A 24,619-nucleotide genomic window follows, 5' to 3' on the forward strand; every position below is an offset into this window, starting at 1 on the left:
GAGAGAGAGAGAGAGAGAGAGAGAGATCTCAGTGGTATGGTTCCCATGCATTAATAAACAGGAACTTTTAACACTCGGCTCCTGGATGAAAGGAGAAGGCTGTCTTAAGCTCGCTGCTCTCTGCAGGCTCTTTTAGTACTGCTTAAGGTGCCTCTTTCCATTAGAGTTTCCTAGGAACACAGCCTCCCTCCCACTGTCACTGACTGGACATATATACAGTACAGTAGAGTCGGCCTCCAGAGAAGAGGGGTAGTGCATAGTAAAGCCCAGTTAGCGGTAGTAGTGGTGTACGCCACATCCTTCCAGGCTGGCTCCGGGGGCTTCAGCGGTGGAATGGAAGACAGGATGTCTATTAAAAAGTCATGGGACGAGTGGGGTAAACAAAATGGGTGTGACATTTAGCTCATCAGCCTTACACACTGTCCTATACAAGCCGAGAGAGGGGGAGGACGTCGATGTAAAGTCCTCAGGACTCAAGCGTGAGGGGTTCAACTCCAAACTACGAGACTCGGTTGATCAATTCAACATGTACACCGATGCTTTTTCATAAAGAGTCGGTTGCCTTACTCTTTCTGTGGACATTTTGATTTCTGCATGAGCATTTGTTTACGAGCCTTTCGGAGCTTCCCCACTGGGCACGGACATCAAACTAACGTGAATTCAAAGTGAAATCAACAACAAATGTCGCCATGTCAATCGATTTAGGTTAAAAGTTACGACGATGACTTTTTGCAGATCCAATCAGTTTTCCACATTGATTCAATGTCATCACATAGGATTTCTGGGTTGAAATGATGTGGAAACAGGAGGTCTGGTGCAGCTCTCTCTCACAGAAAAGAGACGCATAAATAAACAAAAACATGTGAAGTGGTCAACTGATTATTCATGGAGTTTTTGAAACAAACATTCGTGTACATTTTCACATTCTGGTGACCTTTATGAGGGCTTAATAAAATGGGCCCACAGGATCCATTCTCAAACCATATAATTCCATTTTTTTTCAGGTGGTACTTTTCATTTCTCCTTATCTAAGGATGGTCTCTTATCTCAGGATGGCGGGGGAATGGGTGTGGGGGTGGATTCTGGCTGCTATGCTGGGGCTGTTCTGACTCATCATCAGCCCATTCCATTTTAAGACACACACCACTTTTAGTAGTCCATTATCCACCATTAAGTACTCACAAGTTTTGGTGTACCATTTTACAGTCCTGGATATGACCATTTTCACTTCTCCACCAACAGGTTAAGTACTGCAACACTATCAGGCATGGCAGCCGATCACTTTGCCTTCCTTTGGCGAGAGATAATGGCTATCTAGCGACTCATATCTCTCAATTTCCCCGATGCTTTGTCTGTCCCCAAGGGGATGGTCAGGCCATGTGTATACATCACTCCAGGCAGTAAGATTTGAGTATGGTGCATTCTGCAGTCACGAGGGCTTAGGCTCTTGAGCACTTGTCCCATAATCCATAATGTTTGGAAAAGGAGACTCCAGCTGTTCAGGGCAGAAAGCTGCAGCCTTGGAGGAGTTTGGGGAGATAAGCGCTTGTGCCTTCCATTTTGCCTCAAGGGCATTTTTCTTCTCGCGCGACTGGCTTCCTTTCTTTGCACTGCTATAGCTACGATATAGAGTTGAGAAAGTATTTTAAAAAGTATGTACATCATGTCGTTTGGGTTCAGAACAGACCTGGGTTCAGATATTATTTGAAATTGACGAAATACTTTGAGCATTTGATTGAGGCTGCCTGGAGTGCAAGATGGGTGGGGTTTGCATTTTTGGGACAATGTTGTTGGCTCCTTTGCACCGGGCTAGCTCACTAAGTGCAGCTAAAGTATTTTAAAGAAAACAAATTCTACTAGAATCCAGATTTGGTTGTTTGGGTTCAGAGGTTTGAGTTGTTCCATTGGAATGGACCTCCATAGCTTCGAAAAAGTCTCCAATAATAGCCTGACAACCACATTGTAAAGTAGAAGCAAAGCTTGAGAGCAATTGAGTGGCAGTAGCCACAACATCTTAATATAGCTTATATCATCGCAGAGAAGTGTTTCATTACACACCCATTGGATTTAAAGGCCCAATGCAGACATTTTTATCTAGATATCAAATCATTTCTGGGTAACAATTTAGTACCGTACTGTAATAGTTTTCCATTCAAATGGTCAAAAATAAATAAAAATAGCAAAAAAAAATGTCTGTAGCAATCATTTCACTAGGACTGTCTGGGACTGGTCTGAGTGGGGAGGGGGGAAACTGAAAAGGAGTCATTATTGTTTGGAACTCTCTTTGTCATTGGTCTATTCAAACCTATACCGCCTGGTGTTGGCACCAGGCAAGCAAAACTCCCTCATGCAAAACCTGCTGATAATAACATCTTGTGTAGATTGTATTTTCAACCAACAACTATCAGGAAATAACACTGATAGAATTGTTTCCTCACTTTCACAGTGTTAGTTTCAGAAGATGTACAATATGATTCAAAACCAAGGAAAACCACTTTTGACTACACTGGGCCTTTAAAACTCTGTTGCTAGCCTGTGTGGTACGCTATCGCTCAAGATGTGCTCACTGAGATTCTTCTGTTTCTCTCCTTCTGGAGCTTGGGCTGAAGTGTGCTTGCCAGCGGAACAACGCGTAGGAAGTGGTTTTAGTCAGACGAGGAAGGAGCAACGAGCAATGTGTCAGTGATAATAACATGACAGCTGGCTACATGCATACTCCTACCTATACCATTGGTTTATGTCAGCATCATCATCCTGCATTATGGCAGACAAGGACTCAGGACATGCCCAATTTCTTTAAGTTGATTATGGGCATTGTGTTCCTCACTATGTTCAGATACAATTACTCCCACTGGGCCTTGAACATAGATGGATGCATTTTACGGTAGGGTGTAACCCAATTGAGGCTTTAATATGTTTAGTGGCTCCAGAAATAGGTTGTTGTACATCCCCCCCATCTATCTATTTCATGACATCTAAACAGGATACCGATTGGTTCATTTGGGATGATAATAGCACCTTATCAATATTAGACATATTCTTCCAAACCAATCCTACTGTTAGTATAGATAGAAAGATCAAATTGTATGCTCCGAAAACAACAGGTGTTGACGTTACAGTAAAATGCTTAATTACAATTCCGAAAAAATTGTTAAAGTATTAACTAAAATAAACTGAAGTAAAAACATTTTTTGGGGAAAAATTACAAGTAATTAAGGAGCAGCAGTAAATAACAGTAGCGAGGCTGTATACAGGGGGAACCCGTACAGAGTCAATGTGGAGGCTATATACAGGGGGAACCCGTACAGAGTCAATGTGGAGGCTATATACAGGGGGAACCCGTACAGAGTCAATGTGGAGGCTATATACAGGGGGAACCCGTACAGAGTCAATGTGGAGGCTATATACAGGGGGAACCCGTACAGAGTCAATGTGGAGGCTATATACAGGGGTACCCGTACAGAGTCAATGTGCGTTAGTTGAGGTAATTGAGGTAATATGTACATGTAGGTAGCAGTAAAGTGACTATGCAGGATAATAAATAGAGAGTAGCAGCAGTGTAAAATGGGGGGTGGGGTGGAGACAATGCAAATAGTCCGGGTAGCCATTTGATTAGCTGTTCAGTGTAATTGCTTGGGGGTAGAAGCTGTTAAGAAGCCTTTTGGACCTAGACTTGGCACTCCGGTACCGCTTGCCCTGCGGTGGCAGAGAGAACAGTCTATGACTAGGGTGGCTTGAGTCTTTGGCAATTTTTTGGGGCCTTCCTCTGACACCGCCTGGTATAGGGGTCCTGGATGGCAGGAAGCTTGGCCCCAGTGATGTACTGGGCCATACGCACTACCCCCTGTAGTGCCTTGCTGAGGCTGAGCAGTTGCCATCCCAGGTGGTGATGCAACCAGTCAGCATGCTCTCAATGGTGCAGATGTAGAAACTTTTGAGGATCTGTGGACCCATGCCATATCTTTTCAGTCTCCTGAGGGGGAATAGGCTTTGTCTTTGTGTGTTTGGACCATGACAGTTTGTTGGTGATGTGGACACCAAGGAACTTGAAGCTCTCATCCTGCTCCACTACAGCCCCTTCAATGACAATGGGTGTGTGCTCGGTCCTCCTTTTTCTGTAGTCCACAATCATCTCTTTTGTCTTGATCATGTTGAGGGGGAGGTTATCCTGGCACCACATTGACAGGTCTCTGACCTCCTCCCTATAGGCTGTCTCATCATTGTCAGTGATCAGGCCTATTGGAGTCGTGCTTGGCCATGCAGTCATGGGTGAACAGGGAGTACAGGAGGGGACTGAGCACGCACCCCTGAGGGGTCCCTGTGTTGAGGATCAGCATGGTAGATGTGTTGTTACCTACCCTTACCACCTGGGGGCGGCCCGTCAGAGGGAGGTGTATAGTCCCAGGGTCCTTAGCTTGGATGAGCTTTTAGGGCACTATGGTGTTGAATGCTGAGCCATAGTCAATGAATAGCATTCTCACATAGGTGTTCCTTTTGTCCAGGTTGGAAGGGCATTGTGGAGTGCAATAGAGTTTTTATCATCTGTGGATCTGTTGGGGCGGTATGCAAATTCGAGTGGTTCTAAGGTTTCTGGGATAATGGTGTTGATGTGAGCCATGACCAGCCTTTCAAAGCCCTTCATTGCTACAGACGTGAGTGCTACGGGTTGGTAATCATTTAGGCAGATTACCTTGGTGTTCTTGGACACAGGGACTATAGTGGTCTGCTTGAAACATGTTGGTATTACAGACTCACTCAGGGACAGGTTGAAATTGTCAGTGAAGACACTTGCCAGTTGGTCAGCGCATGCTCTGAGTACACGTCCTGGTAATCCGCCTTGTGAATGTTGACCTGTTTAAAGGTCTTACTCACATCAAATGAAATCAAATCAAATGTTATTTGTCACATGCGACGAATATAATAGGTGTAGACCTTACAGTGAAATACTTACTTACAAGCCTGGCTACGGAGAGCGTGATCACACAGTCGTCCGGAACAGCTGATGCTCTCATGCATGTTTCAGTGTTGCTTGCCTCGAAGCAAGCATAGAAGTTGTTTAGCTCGTCTGGTAGGCTCGTATGACTGGGCAGCTCATGGCTGTGCTTCCCTTTGTAGTCCGTAATAATTTGCAAGCCCTGCCACATCCGTATCGGAGCTGGTGTAGTACGATTCAATCTTAGTCCTGTATTGACTCTTTGTTGGCCTATAGAGGGATGGGAACAGTACACATGATGAAGTCATTAGTATTCTTGCTTTTCTTGTATGTATTTAGTTAGTAAATATTTTAATGTGATATTTCAAATTAGGATGTTTAGCTGCGGAGAACAGTTCAAAAGAGTAGCTTCGATATTACTTTGTGTTTATTTTGCTTTGCAGATGGAAATGTTGAGATGGGGTTGGGTATGCATTTGTACCATTAGATTAAACGTGACCTTTTGGTTTGAAATATAATGCATATCCATTTAGAGGTACAGTATGCTGGAACTCTACTCTTCAACAATAGGAGATTTGAGAAACAATTTCTTGAAGGGAGAGTGGAGAACATCATGCAGCCCTACTTTCTGCCCACGATTCACCAATAAGGGAGCAGGGATTTCAGTGATCATTTAGTCTAAATGAGTTAACCTTAATTTTAGGCTATATCAAAAGCATTTAAATGCTTCCGAGTACGGCTTTCTGTTAAATATTTCAGGTACAGATAATGTCCACAGTAAATGTTTACGGGAAATTTACGGGAAATGTTTCTATCCACCCACTAAATCTCTCTGTATGTTTTTCTCTGTAGTGAGCGTGAGGGCGTTGGATGTCACAGTGACCCAGAGCAGCATCCAGGTAGCCCGCGGCCAGGCGGCCATCTTGCCCTGCTCCTTCTCCACCAGCGCTGCCCTCAACAACCTCAACATTATCTGGATGGTCATCCCGCTGTCCAATGCCAATCAGCCCGAACAGGTAACCCTCCTCTAAACATGTGTATATGATCTGTGTAGTCTGTGTGCCTCAAAACCGTGTCAACCCTCTGAGCTAAAGCCTAGGCATTAGCTGTTGAAAGTCCAAAGGTCTCAGGCAAGGTTGCCGGCCCATACGCCACCATCACATCCCTCTCCACAGTTCAATACACCTACCAACAAAATCTCTCAACACAACTTTATTGACCAGCCAGACTGGTCAACTCAATGAGGATTTGTGAATATACTGTACTGTATTCCCATGTGACCCACATCAGTCGCACTCGGACCATAATCACACCGCACGCATCGGTGCCAGGTCCCCTGGGTATTGTAGTGTTTTCAGTGCGGCATACGGCACATACAACACACGCCTGGCCCACCAGGCTAATCCGTGTGAACATGGCGCATGTGCAGACTTTATCTATAGCCGTGCCAGAACCGGAGGTAAGCGGCTGCTCCTGTATGCCCAAAGACGGTTTCTGTTGTTTTGTAAGGCCATGAAACAAAGCACGCAGGTTTCTCCTGGCCCTTTGATTCGGTCTGATCTCCTCTCATCTGCAACTGCAGGCGTCACAACCTCACCTGCCTCCAACACGTTTAACCTCATCCACATAACGTAATAATCTTCTGCACTAATTAACCTGGAGCAGCTGTTCACACTACACACACACACACACACACACACAGGCAGACGAGCACACATATGCGTGAATGCACACACGCACACGCACACACATGCATACAATGAGAAGTAATAAACACACTTACATGACACACACACAGTAACCACACTCAGGAAAACGTACATAGAGGTGCATGCAACTGAAAGATATCCAATCTTATCCAAATGTGCACACACACGCACCATGCTCACACACCACACCTACACACAAGGTTGCACTGCACAGGTATGTACACAGAGGCTGTTTTGACACAGTCAAACGCACAGATGGAGAGTGATTTGCTAACGTAGAGCCATCGGATGTCTTAACCTCCTTCACGCCTGTCTGAGCACCCTTTTGGTGTAAACGACGAGGCTTGGGAAACATTGTGTCTGGATGTTTCTAGCAGGAAGGAATTATTCCGCCACATTCATTTGGTGACAGTCTCAGCGGAGTACAGATGTGCGTGTGTGTGTGTGTGTGTGTGTGTGTGTGTGTGTGTGTGTGTGTGTGTGTGTGTGTGTGTGTGCGTGTGCCACCTCAGGCTTTCAGGCACCACGACAACAGGAAGAAGACACAGTCAGCTCTAGGCTAGCACGACAACACCTCATCAGAACTACAGTATAGGTACAGTAAAGTATTGAAGACACCTACACTCTTCAACTTGGGTGAAGTAGTTTGCGTGCAGCACAAGCATGTGAAATTGGCCACACGCTGCAATAGATACAGTATGTTTTGAGTCAATACCAGTAGAGCATTTCCCGGTAACAAGCTAGTAAATACATACAGTTATGACCTAATATGCTTACCTCTTAACTCTAACTTTTTTGACACATTCTTATGTTGGGACTATAGAAAAATGAATGAAAGGCATTTATAGTATTTGTCTTTAAAAGAACAATGCTTTTGACGCCACATTCTTATGTTGGGACTGCTCACTTACCATGCATAGGCCTATGCATACCTGTTTGTTTACCAGTGCAGACTCTCTCTGACTGCTCCGTGTATTTGGTATCTTTTAGACCATCCCTGAGGTTATGAATAAGATATAAATAAGATGTTGACAGAGTTTAGTTCACCCGGCTCTAGATTAAACGTGAGAACATCAGTGGTTCTCCCAAAACACTCAACACTCATAAACCATCAACCTTTTAGGCTGACTGACGATCCGATGCTTCAGCTCCCTTCACAAAAGAGAGCTCTTCTAATTCTTCTGTTTGTTTACTCTCATCCTCCGTGTTTGGCCTCAGATTAAAGGGGCAAACTGCAGTAGCTACATGCATTGTTGGACTGATATGTACCCATTTGATTCTTGAAGAATATCACTTATTAATGCCTCATGAGCTTAGTTCAACTGTCGTACCCCATCAGGACCCAAAATAGAAGCATTTACATTTTTTTTTTATTCTAATGTTTATAAAACAAAGTAAATGTAAACAAAACCAGTATAGCCTCAAAATATGGTTTAAGCTAAACATTTGATGGCATTGGTGGTCAGTACTCGCGTCCATAGCTCTGTCGATGAATTTCAGAGTGGTTCCATTTCTCCAACCTCATCCCTCAGCTTTTTAACGAAACGGTGGTGGGGAGGACGCTTTGTTGTTGTCTCAACCGCTGATTGATACTTTGAGGCAGAACGCGTGCGGATGGTGAGGCCTGGTATGTAGAGCCTTGGAAATGAATCTGTCCATTCTTCTTGACTCCCTAATAAAACACGGCTGTATCCTGATGCTAGGTGTTACAGGAAGTATAGGAGATGATCCAGACCGGGGTCCTATTCACTAGGCATGAAACGGAAAAAAAACGGTCCGAAACTATCTGAACTTGCCCAATAAGAAATGCTTGTTTTTAACTTTTTGCAATGTTTTGCTTCATGTTGTGCCTTAATAAATACAACCTATGTCATGTCTGATGAGTGTTGGGAGTGGGGTTGTTCAGTGGTTTACAGGCTGTTTGACGGGATGGGAAGGCAGAGGGATATGGCGCTGGACATGGTCTTTGGGGCCAGGCCAGTTCTTACTAGGGATCACCGCCATCTGCACACTGTCCATGACCTCTTTTCCCGGCTACGCGTTAGGTCACCAAGGAGGTCACACGAGAGTGAAGGGTGATCTCACGCACGCACACACACATAAATACAGAGTGGCTGCTGCGGTTGCGGGTGCGTTTGGGTCTCATCACCACTGAAGGGCTGCCTATTCATCTGCACATAAGAGGACAAAGCGTACAGCGCTCAGGAAATTGCGGCTCCGCAATTGACATGCAGTAAAGCAGCAGTGTGGAGGGAGAGATGGAGGGAGGAAGGGAGAGGGGAGAACATCAGCCCTACTGAGACGGTTCTGTGGCTCCCTGGGTCCTTTGAACAGAACAGTTCAATGGGGTTTCTTTCAAACAACGCTGAATAGCCTCCCTGATTCCCCAGCATGCTTTTGTGTGCCTGGCTGAAGGGTTAGGTGTTTTTCATTTATTTAGAAGGTGCGCACAAATGGCTGCTTCTTTCAGAGTTCAAAGCAACAAAAAGCTTTTGAACATCCCGGACTCTCAAACACGCAGCTCGGAAGAGTTCAAATCAAATCAACACGAGGTCTCATTTCAATAGTACTTATTTTCTTCGGGATGTTTGTCCACTTTGGCATCACTTTTCTGAAGAGAAATTGCATTGCTGATGAATTGATCATGTCAATGGCGTTAGACTTCTTCATATTATTACCATAGTTACCATAGTTTGGTGTTTTAGTTCCTTGTTGTGTATCATTGTAACAGTATGTTGACCACTAAGCTGTGCATGGAAGTTGGTCTTAAATTCATGCTTGTTGTAATGTAAAATACATGTATAGTTCAGCACATTTCGAAATGATCATTCTGTATATTATTATCCAAGAACAACCATGTTGTACACGGCTGGACCACCTTCCATCCTTTCAGCTGTCAAATGATGCTTCAGTTTATACTGCAACACTATGTCGCCCTCTTGTGAATGTTTGTTGCACCTGCAGTCTTTCGTGTGCAGAATCCTCATGGACTCACTTGCCTGGCTGGTGATTCTCTGTTGTTTGGTTTTATTTAACCCTGGGATGAAGTATTGCATTTTAATAAACTTAATTCAACATTACTTGTTGACTTATCTCTAGTGTGTACCAGAGAAAGGCTTTTTTAGAACATTATATGATTACATTACTTTGGCTTCCGAGTGGAGCAGCGGTCTAAGGCACTGCATCCCACTGCTAGAGGCGTCACTACAGACACCCTGGTTCCACTCCAGGCTGCATCACAACCGCCCGGGATTGGGAGTCCCATAAGGAGGAAAGTAATTGGCCCAGGGTTGGCCGGTGTAGGCCGTCATTGTAAATAAGAATTAGTTCTTAACTCAAATCAAATGTATTTGTCACATACACATGGTTAGCAGATGTTAATGCGAGCGTAGCGAAATGCTTCTAGTTCCGACAATGCAGTAATAACCAACGAGTAATCTAACCTAACAATTCCAAAACTACTACCTTATACACACAAGTGTAGGGATAAAGAATATGTACATAAAGATATATGAATGAGTGATGGTACAGAACGGTATAGGCAAGATGCAGTAGATGGTATGGAGTACAGTATAAACATATGAGATGAGTAATGTAGGGTATGTAAACAAAGTGGCATAGTTTAAAGTGGCTAGTGATACATGTATTACATAAAGATGCAGAAGATGATATAGGGTACAGTATATACATATACATATGAGATGAGTAATGTAGGGCATGTAAACATTATATTAAGTAGCATTGTTTAAAGTGTCTAGTGATATATTTTACATCAATTTCCATCAATTCCCATTATTAAAGTGGCTGGAGTTGAGTCAGTGAGTCAGTGTGTTGGCAGCAGCCACTCAATGTTGGCTGTTTAACATTCTGATGGCCTTGAGATAGAAGCTGTTTTTCAGTCTCTCGGTCCCAGCTTTGATGCACCTGTACTGACCTCGCCTTCTGGATGATAGCGGGGTGAACAGGCAGTGGCTCAGGTGGTTGTTGTCCTTGATGATCTTTATGGCCTTCCTGTGACATCGGGTGGTGTAGGTGTCCTGGAGGGCAGGTAGTTTGCCCCCGGTGATGCGTAAAGGCTCTCCCTCTCTCCCTCTGGAGAGCCTTACGGTTGTGGGGGCAGAGCAGTTGCCGTACCAGGCGGTGATACAGCCCGACAGGATGCTCTCAATTGTGCTTCTGTAGAAGTGAGAGAGAGTGCATTTGGTGACAAGCCGAATTTCTTCAGCCTCTTGAGGTTGAAGAGGCGCTGCTGCGCCTTCTTCACGACGCTGTCTGTGTGGGTGGACCAATTCAGTTTGTCCGTGATGTGTACGCCGAGGAACTTACAACTTACTACCCTCTCCACTACTGTGGATAGGGGGGTGCTCCCTCTGCTGTTTCCTGAAGTCCACAATCATCTCCTTTGTTTTGTTGACGTTGAGTGAGGTTCTTTTCCTGACACCACACTCCGAGGGCCCTCACCTCCCCCCTGTAGGCCGTCTTGTCGTTGTTGGTAATCAAGCCTACCACTGTAGTGTCGTCCGCAAACTGGATGATTGAGTTGGAGGCGTGCATGGCCACACAGTCACGCAGTGGCCATGCAGTCATGGGTGAACAGGGAGTACAGGAGAGGGCTCAGAACGCACCCTTATGGGACCCCAGTGTTGAGGATCAACGGGGTGGAGATGTTGTTACCTACCCTCACCACTGACTTGCCTAGTTAAATAAAAAAGCAGTGATTGTTTTCCCATTCAGATTTAAGATAATGTCATATCCTTTATTTCCCCAAGATCCAACAATTCAGACATTATGTTTGTGCATCAATTGACATCAAAGTAATGTATTTTCCGCTGCTAACCCAGGATGGACACAGTTGGCCACAGTCTCCTAAAGTCACACCTGGATGTACAGTGACAGGAAACGACTGATGTTCCATAGCAGGTAGGTCTTTGGCACATCCTAGAAAAAGAACAGAAAGACCTGCACACTGCACGTTCCTAATGACCACCCAATGACCGACATATCGATCCATAGGGCTCTTCGTTAGGTCAAACTAATGATATTCCATAGAAACGGAGTGAGTGAATCTCTGCCTTTTTGTCTTTCTTATCGCAGGTGATCATCTACCAAGGTGGCCAAGTGTTCAGTCTAGCCAACCACTTGAATGGCCGGGTGGGTTTCGTGGCCACCATGCCCAGCACAAGTGCCTCTATCTTCATCAACAACACCCAGCTGTCAGACACGGGGACCTACCAGTGCCTGGTCAACAACCTCCCCGACAGAGGGGGGCGCAACATCGGGGTCATCGGCCTCACCGTGCTGGGTAAAACACTCACTGCTGCATTAGAATTACAATTAAGGAGTTGCATACTATGCATATGTAGCCTGGCCACTATAGAGCCTACTGTGATACAAATGGACGCATTAAAACTAGGAAGTGTAAACGCATTGCATATTGTACAAATTCTGTCATATGACATGAGCTTCTTATTTTGACTAATGAGTCTCCTAAGCTGGTTTTAAAGATGACTCTTACAGCACGTTGGCACACCACAGTTCTGTATGTGTGTGCTATGAAAACAAGACCTGCTTTGGATAAGATCATCTATTATATTTCTCAAATGTAACGTAAAATGTAAGACCCGATGCCTCTTCGGTAGGCTAGGATCTGTCTGTGCTGATCGATAAGGTACTAACCATACCCCTCTCTCTCCCTCCGGTCTCTCCAGTGCCCCCCTCGGTGCCTGCATGCCGTGTCCAGGGCACGCTGGACGTGGGCGCTGACATCATGCTGATGTGCAGCAGCGAGGAGGGGATCCCCACGCCCACCTACGCCTGGGAGAAGCTGGAGTCGCTGCCCAAGCTGCCCCACACCGCCATGCAAGGTATTAAACTGGCCGTGGGCGTGCACTTTTGCCCCACCTTCACTGGTAAATCAACAGGTATCTTTGGTAACGTCACCGTGGCCCAGCCCATCCGCCCCCAACTCTGCCCCTCAGGGTGCCACCACCCACCCTGGTCCAGTTCAGGGCCTGCATTCACAAAGCGTCTCAGAGCAGGAGCTGGTCACAAGTTCCTGTCATTTTATTCATTATGATCTACAAGGCAAACTGATCCTAGATCAGCCCTCCTACTCTGAGAAGTTTTTTATTTAATGCGGACCCAGTTTTGTGTGTGTGTGTGTGTGTGTGTGTGTGTGTGTGTGTGTGTGTGTGTGTGTGTGCCGTGCAGTGGCCTCTCCTCTCTCTCTCCAGCTGTGTCATTACAGCACAGTGTGATTCTTACCGTACTCCACTTCTGCTCACTTCAACACAAGGCTACCCTCGACAAGGACCAATCGGCTTAGGTTTCCTTCATTACTCCTCCTCCTGTCAGTCTTTGTTGTTTTACACAGTAGATATCAACTGTGCCAACACTGCCACCATGATATCTGTCTGCAAAACAGCCCATGTTGCAGAGAAATGGGGACTGGTGAAATCTAGGCCAGTAATCTGGATTTAGTGCTTATGTGATATGTTCCATGCTCTTGTGGTAGCCTTTAGTGTAAGGCAGAAGTGTAATATAACGTAATACTCCATAAAGTATCAGACGTGTGAACAATGGCGCTGTAGCTGGGTTTATATCAGCAAGGTACTACTACATAATGTACAAAATATACACCAGCTGTTTTACGGTAAGTGATTTGGCGCCCTCTATTGGGGTTTTGCCAGTAGTCCCAGTTACAGTACCATATCCTAAAGCAAGTTGAATAATACTGTTACTTGAAGTAACATATCTGCATAATGCTGAATAAGCTTTGCTCAACAATTATTTCAACTGCCTAAATTATTTGAAATTATTTTGGTTATTTAAATTATGCAAGTAATGTATGAATGTTTTGGAACACTTTAAAAGCAAATATTTCCGTTAATCATTAGTCCTAAGGGAATTTCATGCATATTTAATCCCAATGCATTTTAATTAGATGTTTTTGTGCCTATTTGTTCTGGGGTTGTGGATGGTGTTCCCCAGTGATGTTTTAACCGCAGACTGGCATGGTTTGTGTTTAAACCCCAGACCAGATGCAAGGGACCGTAACACTGAGGAACATCAGTACCAGTACCTCTGGTCTGTACCAGTGTACAGCCTCCAACGCCATCGCCAAGAGCACCTGTCTACTCAACCTGCAGGTTGTGGCACGTAAGTACCCAACATAATGATGACATAAGCAGGGCTTTGTGCAGTATCATTCTGAATCAAATAAAAATAAACACTCTTGGAACGTATCAATGTTAAATCCTTTGAATAGACATGTTATTGTTAAAAAGGGTTTCACTCTGGAAATACTCTAGATATTTTTTATTTTAAGAGGTAGATCAGCTTTAATATTGCAGATAGATTGTGGCGTCTATCAATGCAATTGTCTGCATCATTTCCAATAACCAATATACATTTTTTTGTAAATAGATATATTATTTTAAATATATATTTTCCTTATTTATTATTTTCCTGTAACCCTACCATCCCTCCCCTAATAGGAATAAACTAATGGACGACAACAAATTGGCTTCTACTTCCAGCTTATACAGTGGGGCAAAAAAGTATTTAGTCAGCCACCAATTGTGCAAGTTCTCCCACTTAAAAAGATGAGAGAGGCCTTTAATTTTCATCATAGGTACACTTCAACTATGACAGACAAAATGAGAAAGAAAATCCAGAAAAATCACATTGTAGGATTTTTTATGAATTTATTTGCAAATTATGGTGGAAAATAAGTATTTGGTCACCTACAAACAAGCAAGATTTCTGGCTCTCACAGACCTGTAACTTCTTCTTTAAGAGGCTCCTCTGTCCTCCACTCGTTACCTGTATTAATGGCACCTGTTTGAACTTGTTATCAGTATAAAAGACACCTGTCCACAACCTCAAACAGTCAGACGTGTCCCCCTGCTTAAGCCAGTACATGTCCAGGCCAGCCTGAAGTTTGCTAGAGAGCATTTGGATGATCCAGAAGAAGATTGGGAGAATGTCATATGGTCAGATGAAACCAAAATATAACTTTTTGGTAAAACCTCAACTCGCCGTGTTTGGAGGACAAAGAATGCTGAGTTGTATCCAAAGAATACCATACCTACTGTGAAGCATGGGGGTGGAAACATCATGCTTTGGGGCTGTTTGTCTGCAAAGGGACCAGGACGACTGATCCGTGTAAAGGAAAGAATGAATGGGGTCATGTATCGTGAGCTTTTGAGTGAAAATCTCCAACATCAGCAAGGGCATTGAAGATGAAAGCATAACAATGATCCCAAACACACTGCCCGGGCAACGAAGGAGTGGCTTCGTAAGAAGCATTTCAAGGTCCTGGAGTGGCCTAGCCAGTCTCCAGATCTCAACCCCATAGAAAATCTTTGGAGGGAGTTGAAAGTCCATGTTGCCCAGCAACAGCCCCAAAACATCACTGCTCTCAAGGACATCTGTATGGAGGAATGGGCCAAAATACCAGCAACAGTGTGTGAAAACCTTGAGAAGACTTACAGAAAACGTTTGACCTCTGTCATTGCCAACAAAGGGTATATAACAAAGTATTGAGATAAACTTTTGTTATTGACCAAATACTTATTTTCCACCATTATTTGCAAATAAATTCATTAAAAATGTGATTTTCTGGATTTTTTTGCTCATTTTGTCTGTCATAGTTGAAGTGTACCTATGATGAAAAATACAGGCCTCTCATCTTTTTAAGCGGAAAACTTGCACAATTGGTGGCTAACTAAATACTTTTTTGCCCCACTGTACATACTACATCAATTTCACAGATGGTATATTTTATATTAGTTAAGTGTGTTTTTAGTCCCAGCCTTCAGCTACTCTAGGAAAATGTTGTTCCCACGCTCCCCCTCTCAATTCCACCCCTGCCAGTGGGTAGTAACACTGTCACCTGAGTTACTGCTACTGCACTCGCCTGACCCTGCCTTAGAGTAGACAGTCACTGATACCACTGACAACTTCAGTGAGTGGCTCGTTTGGGGTTTGTGATTGTTTAAAGGAGTAAATGGCATGTCACCAGTTGTCACTGGCTGTGGTGAGTGCTCTGACAGAGGCTCGGGGGGGCTGTCTGTTTGTCAAGGAGGCGACCCACTGTTAGATCAGGAGAGTGATCCTATAAAAGCTTTATCGCCACTCAGCCATCTGTTCAGCCTTAAACAATGAAAGCATCATTCTCTCAGCGTATGTTGCAGCATGTATGATTAAACACCCGCCACTGTGCTGTTCCCTCTGAGTTGTAGGACAACAGACAGAACAAAACTGCCCTCATAGTGGAAGAAGCTAGCATTAATACACGTCTAAAGTTGTGGTTTTTAAAACGCACAATCAAATCATTTGCTGATGAAAGCACAATGGTACTGGTTTCGTAGGTTGTATGGTACAGATATTATGGTCAAATTCAAACGTCCTAATAGACATACAGCCACATTAAATCACACTTCAGGCCACTTAAATCTTTCCCCCAATTCACTATGGTAGCAGAATAGAACCATTTGCATCCATGGATATATTCAATGTACTGTATTATCAAGTACCTTTGAGGATGCAGACGAAAAGCGACCTGATCAAATAGACAGTGGCCACTGTGTGTATTTAACTCATTATGAAAAAAAATGCAATGTTTTATTCATGTCATAATGTAGGCCTTACTAGAGTGGCTTCACTCCACGGATGAATAGGTGTTTGTGCTGTGGTTCAGGAGCTAGCAGTATTGAAAGTAGCTGTTGTAGAGGCATGACCGGTCGTTCGTGATCTGGGTCCCGTTCATCAGTGCACACCACAGCAAAACGTTTTGTATAGGAGAACAAAGTCTTTCATATTGGAGAGGTTCATCCCTGTTTCAGTCCATCTTCTTCTGTGTTGTACTTAATGAACATGACTTAGTCTCTCTCGCTCTCTTTCTCCCCTGGCCCTTCAGCCCAGCCCCAGAGTGTGGGTCTCATAGCTGGCACCATCGCCACGGGCGTGCTGGCTGTCATCATCTGCTCCCTACTGGTGCTGGTGACACTCTTCTACTGGAAGAACAAGAACAAATACGAGGAGGAGGAGATACCCAACGAGATCAGGTGGGTCTTTCATTGGATTCCTTCTTTCTGCCGTTTGCCACACATCTCTGTCAACACACTAGTCTAAACATTAGAACCTGAACTCACCACAACTGTTCTGGTGCCGTGCATTTGATAGGCTACACAGAGTATGTAGTAGATAAGTCTTGAAAACGGAGATATACTGTATCCTTGAAAAGGTACGATTACCCCCTTTGTAGTCAGTTTTATCCATTTGTTCAAGGCGTTCAAACTTCAAACTCACCAACATTCTCTTCATCATACCCCAATTTTTCATTTCAAACACTGTGTGAATTCTCTGTCGCTTGTTTAAATGGCCTGCCTATTCTTCCCCTAAATGAGATCATAAATCAATTTGAAGATAAATCATTGTTGAAATGTTTCAGCTCTGAGCTAGTGGGATAACATCTGCCTCATTTGGGTGTTGATAATGTCCCTGAATTGAAAGGTGGTCTGTGTGTGGTACCGCGTCATGTACACCACTGACATTTAACATGTTCTCTAACTCCATTGATCAGGACCAAGCTGTGGAAGTGAATGTTACACCTCTTAGAGTGATACCAATTTGAAGAATGGATCCTCCTAAACCGTTTGTTGTTGTTGTTGTTTGTCATTCCAGTTGAAACCGCTCGTCTTTGTTTTGTCATTTAGCCCATCCCAATCATTGCAAGCACTATTCCGGCTAGATGATACCATGCATTTATAATACAAGTGAACATTAGTTGTGGTTGTTGATCAAACACAACAGGCCACTGTGGCTCATCTGAAGCCAGAAGTAAATCTTGTCTCTCTGGCTCATGTAGGTTTTCCAAAAAGGTGCCCCCTATAGCTGTTTAACTATTCATTTCTAAGCCTGAAATAAGACACGGCACGCATATTGCATGCCAATTGAATACACTGTCTCACTTACATCCCGTTGTTACATCTCCTACGCTATCAGGCTCGCTACATTTCATCTGCGAAGAGAGAGAGCGTTCCAAACGCTGTTAGTGGAGATCAAACACAAAATCTTCTTGAAAATGTTTCCCCATAAACACTGACTGCTCAGACTGGTGTTACGAATAGATCGATTTTCCTATTTAAAAACAACGTTTTTTAAAACCGATCCCAATGCTTGCAATTACGAGTCCATTTTGAGTCCATTTTCATTTGCAGTTCAGTCAAACATGAAGAAGAAATGCCAGTGGAATTTAAGCAGCGGATTACATCATAGGGCATTGACGAAACAGTCAGAATTGGAAGGGAAACCTAATTGAGTATTAAGATGATATTTGGATGTTCCAACACACTTGGTAACGTAAAAGCACCAAATACGTACATCACATATTATGATGTTGATAGAAATACGTTAAAAGAGTGAAGTATTACTTAAGAGATTGGGTTGGATATGAAAACCTGTTAATACTCAATTTTAACCTCCTGTAATTTCTGTAGTCCCTATAGTGACCTCCCCTTGCCCTTTGTGCTTTACAGAGAGGACGACCTGCCCCCTAAGAGGTCGTCGTTAGTGAAAGCGTTTCACGCCGACGCCTCATCCTCGGAGAACGACACCCTGACGTCCACCAACACCTACAACAGCCGCTATTGGCACAACCCCAAGCCCAACTACGACACCAACTCCTACACCCGCTACAATGGTGACACACGCCAGACGTTCCCTACGGGGCAAGCGGGTCACACAGGTCAAACGGGGGGACATGCAGCTCACACAGGACACGGGACACTGGCTCCGCCGGGCTCCGCCCCCCTGGCATGTCAGGCCTACTCCAATGGTAGCCACACCCTCCCCCCGCCCAAGACTCTGGTGGTCACCACCAACTCCGCCCCCTCCCCGCCCACCATGGTGCGCAGCAATGGCTCGGTCAGCCTGAAGCCCGTGACATCGCATGGCGGGTTCACGCACTCGTACGCCGTAAGCCAGGCCACGCTGGAGCGCATGGGCGCCGTGCCCGTCTTGGTGCCAGCCCAGAGCAGAGCAGGCTCTCTGGTCTAAAGTAAACTCTTACTGGGTTGCACCAGCCTGCCTCCCCACTTCGTCTCTGTTTCTCCCTTTTTTTACTCATTAAACAAGATTTTACATTACCGACTTCATCTCATGCCAACGTCTCCAAGTACAGGATCCCGTTTGAAAGCAGCACCAGGTGTTCTATTCCTATTGGTTGGTTTTGTATCTCTTCTTGGGTATGGTTCTCTCTCACTGGTTCCTTGCATTAAATAGCTGTAACCAGTGGGATTATTGTACAAAAGTCACACATAATCATCTGACGTTTCAGGTGACTGTGACTGTGCGTTTTGGACTCATCACGACAGTGAGCATTAACCGTAATCTCTGTGTTTTAACCACACCTAGACGCTCCGAGCCCTGCAAGTCCCAAAAAGAAGCATCCGAACAGGCATGTACTGTATATTCCATTGAAAACAAACAACCGGATTCTTGCTATTATTTCATATCACTCAGCTATTGCGGTGATTATAATCGTTTTGTATCTTTTTTTTTTTTTTAAATGACAGAGATGTTCTTTGATTCACTGTAGTGGTCTTACATGAACAGAACCATAGTGGTGGAAATGGCCTTAGAAGAGCAGAGAGTTATGGGGATTTCTGGTGAAGTACCAAGTGGCAAAGACAACAGAATGGCACAACACAGTAGGCTGATCCTGTGACTGGACAGGGGGTTTCTGATTCTGTCCATTAGCTCCGACTTCAACATGTTCATACGTTTTGTTTTGCATGGTAACACACTTTCATCGAAAAACTCCTCTGAAGTCATGCCATTACAAACAGTGTACACACATATATTTCTATGTCTTCATTATGGAACGGTCTTACCTATGCACCCCCCGTTACCTCTACAGCGTTACAAATGGGAGAGATGGAGCCTCTCCAGCACAAACCGGTAAGGGTTCGGAATTTACATTGATTAGATCCAGTATTGGTAACTATGGTCTTACCTCAAGATCCCATTATGCTAAAACACCTTTCCCTGAAACTTGAATCTGCAGTTTGAGTCGTACTGACCGTGTTTTATGGAAGTACGTGCTATTGTCAACCTGCTATTGATTTGTTTTAACAAAATCCAAATCTCACATCAGTGCTGTTGGACAAGAAAACATGGGGGATATCTTATTTCATACATCCTTTAAGAAAATGTACATTTAAAGGGGTTTCCCTTGAGAATGCTAACAATCACTGTTTTGTACCTACTGGAATTATTGTAACTACTGGTAGGCTAGGTTGTGAATTTAAGAATAATACCTTTATTTTTTATTTTTAATCTCCAATGGATGCATATTTTACAACTCATGCGGCTTAATTTAAGAGTTCTATTCATTTCTGTTAACAGACTAAACTAAACTGGGTTTTGTAGAATGTTGTATTGTGTTTGTAAAGAAGGGATGTCGTTTTTTTTATTTATTTTTTTACAACTAGGTGTCCTCTGTGGGTGAAGCTGCATGTTTGGGCAGTGCAATTCATACAAAAATGACAAAGTATCACCGAAACCCATATACTAAAATGACTGTCTGCGTCTGTTGATTGTAATAATGATTTAACATACATTTAATACATTCTCTACCAATTGTTTTCCAGGGCACTTAGATTTTTTTCACAGCTACAAATTTAGCATTAAAATAAGTTAACTGAAGTATCCCCAATGATAGTTGAAAATGAAATGAATACCACTTGTTAATGAAACATCTAGGTTTGTTCCAGCAGTGTTGTAATGTGTTGCTATTGGAGGTGAGAACGCGTCGAGGACCATCTTTTTTTTTTATACCTGAAACTAACTGCTGATTTAGGTTTTTATATTCATTTGCCAAATTGATCTGTCCTGCTCTTTGCATTTAAACTCTTATTAATATTGAACTTAATCTCTCGCTCGAAAGACAAATTGTTTTGATATTGTGTGATATTACATTTAAAAAATGTTACTATTCATTTTAACCAAAAAAAAAAAACACTTACTTCTGAGGGAAAAAAAAAACGTCTCTTGTATTTGGGGTCAGTAAATCTTTCTCATTCAGTCTCTACATATACTGCACCCAATAATAGCTGTGGTCTCCACAGTATGAATTTGGCCATTCAATGTGCTCAAGTTAAGTGTTATTGAAGTTAATTGAAATATGCTCCAGTAAGAAGCCATTAGACGTATTCAAGTAAACCTCCTCAAGTAAAGCAATATGGATGGTGAGCAGAACTTTCTGTCCTGAAGCAATAAAGACCAACCAGGTGAAGCACATTAGGAGGACTGTTGATGTGAAAGATAGACCTTTATCAAACTGTTCCTTTTCAGTCACTCACTCAGCTCATTGGCTTATGTGTTGTCTCATTCCCTCCATCAGGGAACCAAGACTATATTCATAACTTAATCATGCGGCCATGAGACTAAAACACTGTTCAGTATTATCAGGTAATACGCACAACTTTGGAGAGTATTCTTTGAGTTTGTTTGGTGTTCAGAGACTTGGTTTCAACGTCAGAGTGCATCCATATGATTTATGTATGTACTCTTTTATGTACAGTGCCTTCAGAAAGTATGCATACTCCTCGACTTGTTACACGAGTTGTGTTTCAGCCTGAATTGATTGAAAATTAAATACAGAAATATCTATTTACATATGTATTCACAGTCCTGAGTCAATACATGTTAGAATCACCTTTGGCAGTGATTACAGCTGTCAGTCTTCAAGAGCTTTGCAGACCTGGATTGTTCAATATTTGCCCAATATTTGCCCATTATTCTATTGAAAATTCTTCCAGCTCTGTCAAGTTGGTTATTGATCATTGCTACACAGCCATTTTCATGTTTTGCCATAGATTTTTCAAGCAGATTTAAGTCAGAACTGTAACTCAACCACTCAGAAACATTCACTATCTTCTTGGTAAGCAACTCCAGTGTAGATTTCTGGCCTTGTGTTTTACGTTATTGTCCTGCTGAAAGGTGAATTATTCTCCCAGTGTCTGGTGGAAAGCAGACTGAACCAGGTTTTCCTCTAGAATTTTGCCTGTGCTTGGCTCCATTCCATTTATTTTTTATCCTGAGAAACTCCCTAGCCCTTAATGATTACAAGCATACCCATAACATGATGCAGCCACCACTATGCTTGAAAAGAATGTGTTGTATTGGATTTGCCCCAAACATAAAACTTTGTATTCAGTATAAAAAGTGAATTGCTTTGCCACGTTGCAGTATTACTTTAGTGCTTTGTTGCAAACAGGATGCATGTTTGGAATATTTGTATTCTGTACAGGCTTCCTTCTTTTCACTCTGCCAATTAGGTTAGTATTGTGGAGTAACTACAATGTTGTTGATCCATCCTCAGTTTTCTCCTATCACAGCCATTAAACTCTATAACTGGTTTAAAGTCACGATTGGCCTCATTGGGAAAGCCCTGAGCGGTTTCCTTCCTCTTTGGCAACTGAGTTGAGAAGGACACATGTGTCTTTGCAGTGACTGGGGTGTAATTGATACATCATCCAAAGTATAATTAATAACTTCACAATGCTCAAAGGGATATTCAAGGTCAGCTTATTTTTTTTATACCCATCTACCAATAGGTGCCCGTCTTTGCGAGGCATTGGGAAACCTTCCCGGTCTTTGTGCTTGAAACTTTTTTAAATTGACTGCTTGACAGGGACCTTACAGATAATTGTATGTGTTGGGTACAGAGATGAGGTAGTCGTTCAACAATCATGTTTAACACTATTATTGTACTCAGAGGGAGTCCATGCAACTTATTATGTGACTTGTTAAGCACATTTTTACTCCTGAACTTATTTAGGCCATAACAAAGGGGTTGAACACTTATTGACTCAAGACATTTCAGCTCTTCAGTTATAAATCATCTTTAAAAATGTTGAAAAACAGAATTCCACTTTGTGGGGTATTGTCTGTAGGCCAATACCAAAAAAAGACATTTTAAATTCAGGCTGTAACACAACAAAATGTGGAAAAAGTCAAGGTGTGTGAATACTTTCTGAAGGCACTGTCTATGTACTCTGCTGATAACCCCGGGGTTGTTCACTAGCTTGTTGTGTCTGGTCACAGACAAGCACTCAACTGATCTTTAACAATTATTAAAGAGCCACAGGTTCAGGTCAGATGAGGTGAGCGCATCTGTTTCCTCTGTTAGACATCTCTTGGGGCGAATCCTAACTTCCACTTACATGTTTACTTAGTCATGCATTGATGTCAATGTGAGACAGAGTGAAAATTCAACTTAAAAGTTAGGATTTGTCCCATAATGACCCTGGCCCGAAACGCAACTTCTTAAACTAGAAATGGAGAGGAGGGATAACCACAAAACCCAGACAAGTGATGGTGCATTGTCTACTGTGGCCAAAAGTTCATCAGGTTGTGCTTATATAGATATTATATTGCCAATAGTAAACATTGTAAATATGTAAAATATGTATTGTACTTAACAGTTTGATTGATATGAAATATGACATTAACACTGGAAGTTGTAGTGAATAAATACTGTTAATACATTCTAACTGTAGTTGTGCTCATTGACTTAGTCATTTTAATTAAGACTTAGTTTTTTACGAGTACAGATGATCTAATTGGTAATAAACATTAGGAACTCCTTCCTAATATTAAGTTGCAACCCCCCTGAATTCACCTGGTCAGTCTGTCATGGAAAGAGATGTTCCTAATGTTTTGTACACTCAGTGTATATCATTCTGTACAGCTGACCAGCTGGCAAGTGTCACGGACATTTTCAACCTATCCCTGACCTGGTCTGTAATACCAACTTGTGTCAAGCAGACCACCATTGTCACTGTGCCCAAGAACACCAAGGTAACCTGCCTTAATGACCATTGCCCCCCGTAGCACTCACATCTATAGTCATGAAATGCTTTGAAAGGCTGGGCATGGCTCACAATCAAACACCATCACCACAGACACCCTGGACCCACTCCAGTTTGCATACCGCCCCCAAAACATTCACAGATGATGCAATCTCTATTGCACTCCATACCTTTGTAAGAATGCTGTTCATTGAGAGCTTAACACCATAGTCCCCTCCCAGGCGGTGAGGGTAAGCAACAACACAGCTGCCACGCTGACCTCAAGACGCTACATAGGTAGTGAATACGGCCCAGTACATCACTGGGGCCAAACTCCCTGCCATCCAGGACCTCTATACCAGGCGTTATCAGAAGAAGGCCCCCAAAATTGTCAAAGACTACAGACACACAAGCCATAGACTGTTCACTCTTCCATTGCATGGCAACCGGTACCAGCCTGGAACCAACAGGATCCTGGACAACTTCTACACCGAAGCCATAAGACTGCTAAATATAATTTCAAAAGGCTACTTTGACTACCTACATTGACCCTTTTATGCACTGACTCTATGCACACACACTGGACTCTGCTCACACATACAGTACCAGTCAAAAGTTTGGACACACATACTCATTCATTGTTTTGGTATACAGAAGATGGCCCTATTTGGTAAAAGACCAAGTCCATATTATGGCAAGAACAGCTCAAATATGCAAAAAGAAATGACAGTCCATCATTACTTTAAGACATGAAGGTCAGTCAATCTTGAAAATGTCAAGAACTTTGAACGTTTCTTCAAGTGCAGTCGCAAAAACCATCAAGCACTATGATGAAACTGACTCTCATCAGGACCGCCACAGGAAAGGAAGACCCAGAGTTACCTCTGCTGAGGAGGACAAGTTCATAAGAGTTACCAACCTCAGATTGCAGCCCAAATAAATGCCTCACATTTATTAAAGTAACAGACACATCTCAACATGAACTGTTCAGAGGATACTGTGTGAATCAGGCCTTCATGGTCGAATTGCTGCAAAGAAACCACTACTAAAGGACACCAATAAGAAGAAGAGATTTTCTTTGAACAAGAAACACGAGCAATGGACATTAGACCGGT

At 43.2% G+C, this 24,619-nt stretch overlaps 1 protein-coding gene and 1 long non-coding RNA gene across 3 annotated transcripts in view; one reads left to right on the forward strand and one right to left on the reverse strand.

Moving 5' to 3' along the window:
- The window catches only part of LOC118397252 (immunoglobulin superfamily member 11-like), a 92,557-nt gene extending 69,350 nt beyond the window's left edge, over nucleotides 1-23,207 (forward strand). Inside the window, exons 2-8 of one of the 2 annotated variants that reach the window (XM_052467406.1) lie at nucleotides 5,786-5,949; nucleotides 11,737-11,944; nucleotides 12,351-12,506; nucleotides 13,678-13,800; nucleotides 16,565-16,712; nucleotides 18,186-18,394; nucleotides 18,425-23,207. In XM_052467406.1, the coding sequence (XP_052323366.1) occupies nucleotides 5,786-5,949; nucleotides 11,737-11,944; nucleotides 12,351-12,506; nucleotides 13,678-13,800; nucleotides 16,565-16,712; nucleotides 18,186-18,394; nucleotides 18,425-18,705 (1,289 nt within the window). In that variant the 3' untranslated portion in view covers nucleotides 18,706-23,207. Of the gene's footprint in view, nucleotides 1-5,785; nucleotides 5,950-11,736; nucleotides 11,945-12,350; nucleotides 12,507-13,677; nucleotides 13,801-16,564; nucleotides 16,713-18,185 lie in introns of both variants that reach the window. The other variant, XM_052467405.1, reaches the window with a different exon arrangement.
- LOC118397253 (uncharacterized) overlaps nucleotides 16,536-24,619 on the reverse strand; it is a 35,695-nt gene continuing 27,611 nt past the window's right edge. The window contains exon 3 of the long non-coding RNA XR_004828387.1: nucleotides 16,536-16,661. This is a non-coding gene — a long non-coding RNA (uncharacterized LOC118397253). The remainder of the gene's footprint in view (nucleotides 16,662-24,619) is intronic.

Source organism: Oncorhynchus keta, chromosome 18 (assembly GCF_023373465.1).
Source record: "Oncorhynchus keta strain PuntledgeMale-10-30-2019 chromosome 18, Oket_V2, whole genome shotgun sequence".
Taxonomy (NCBI): Eukaryota; Metazoa; Chordata; class Actinopteri; order Salmoniformes; family Salmonidae; genus Oncorhynchus; species Oncorhynchus keta.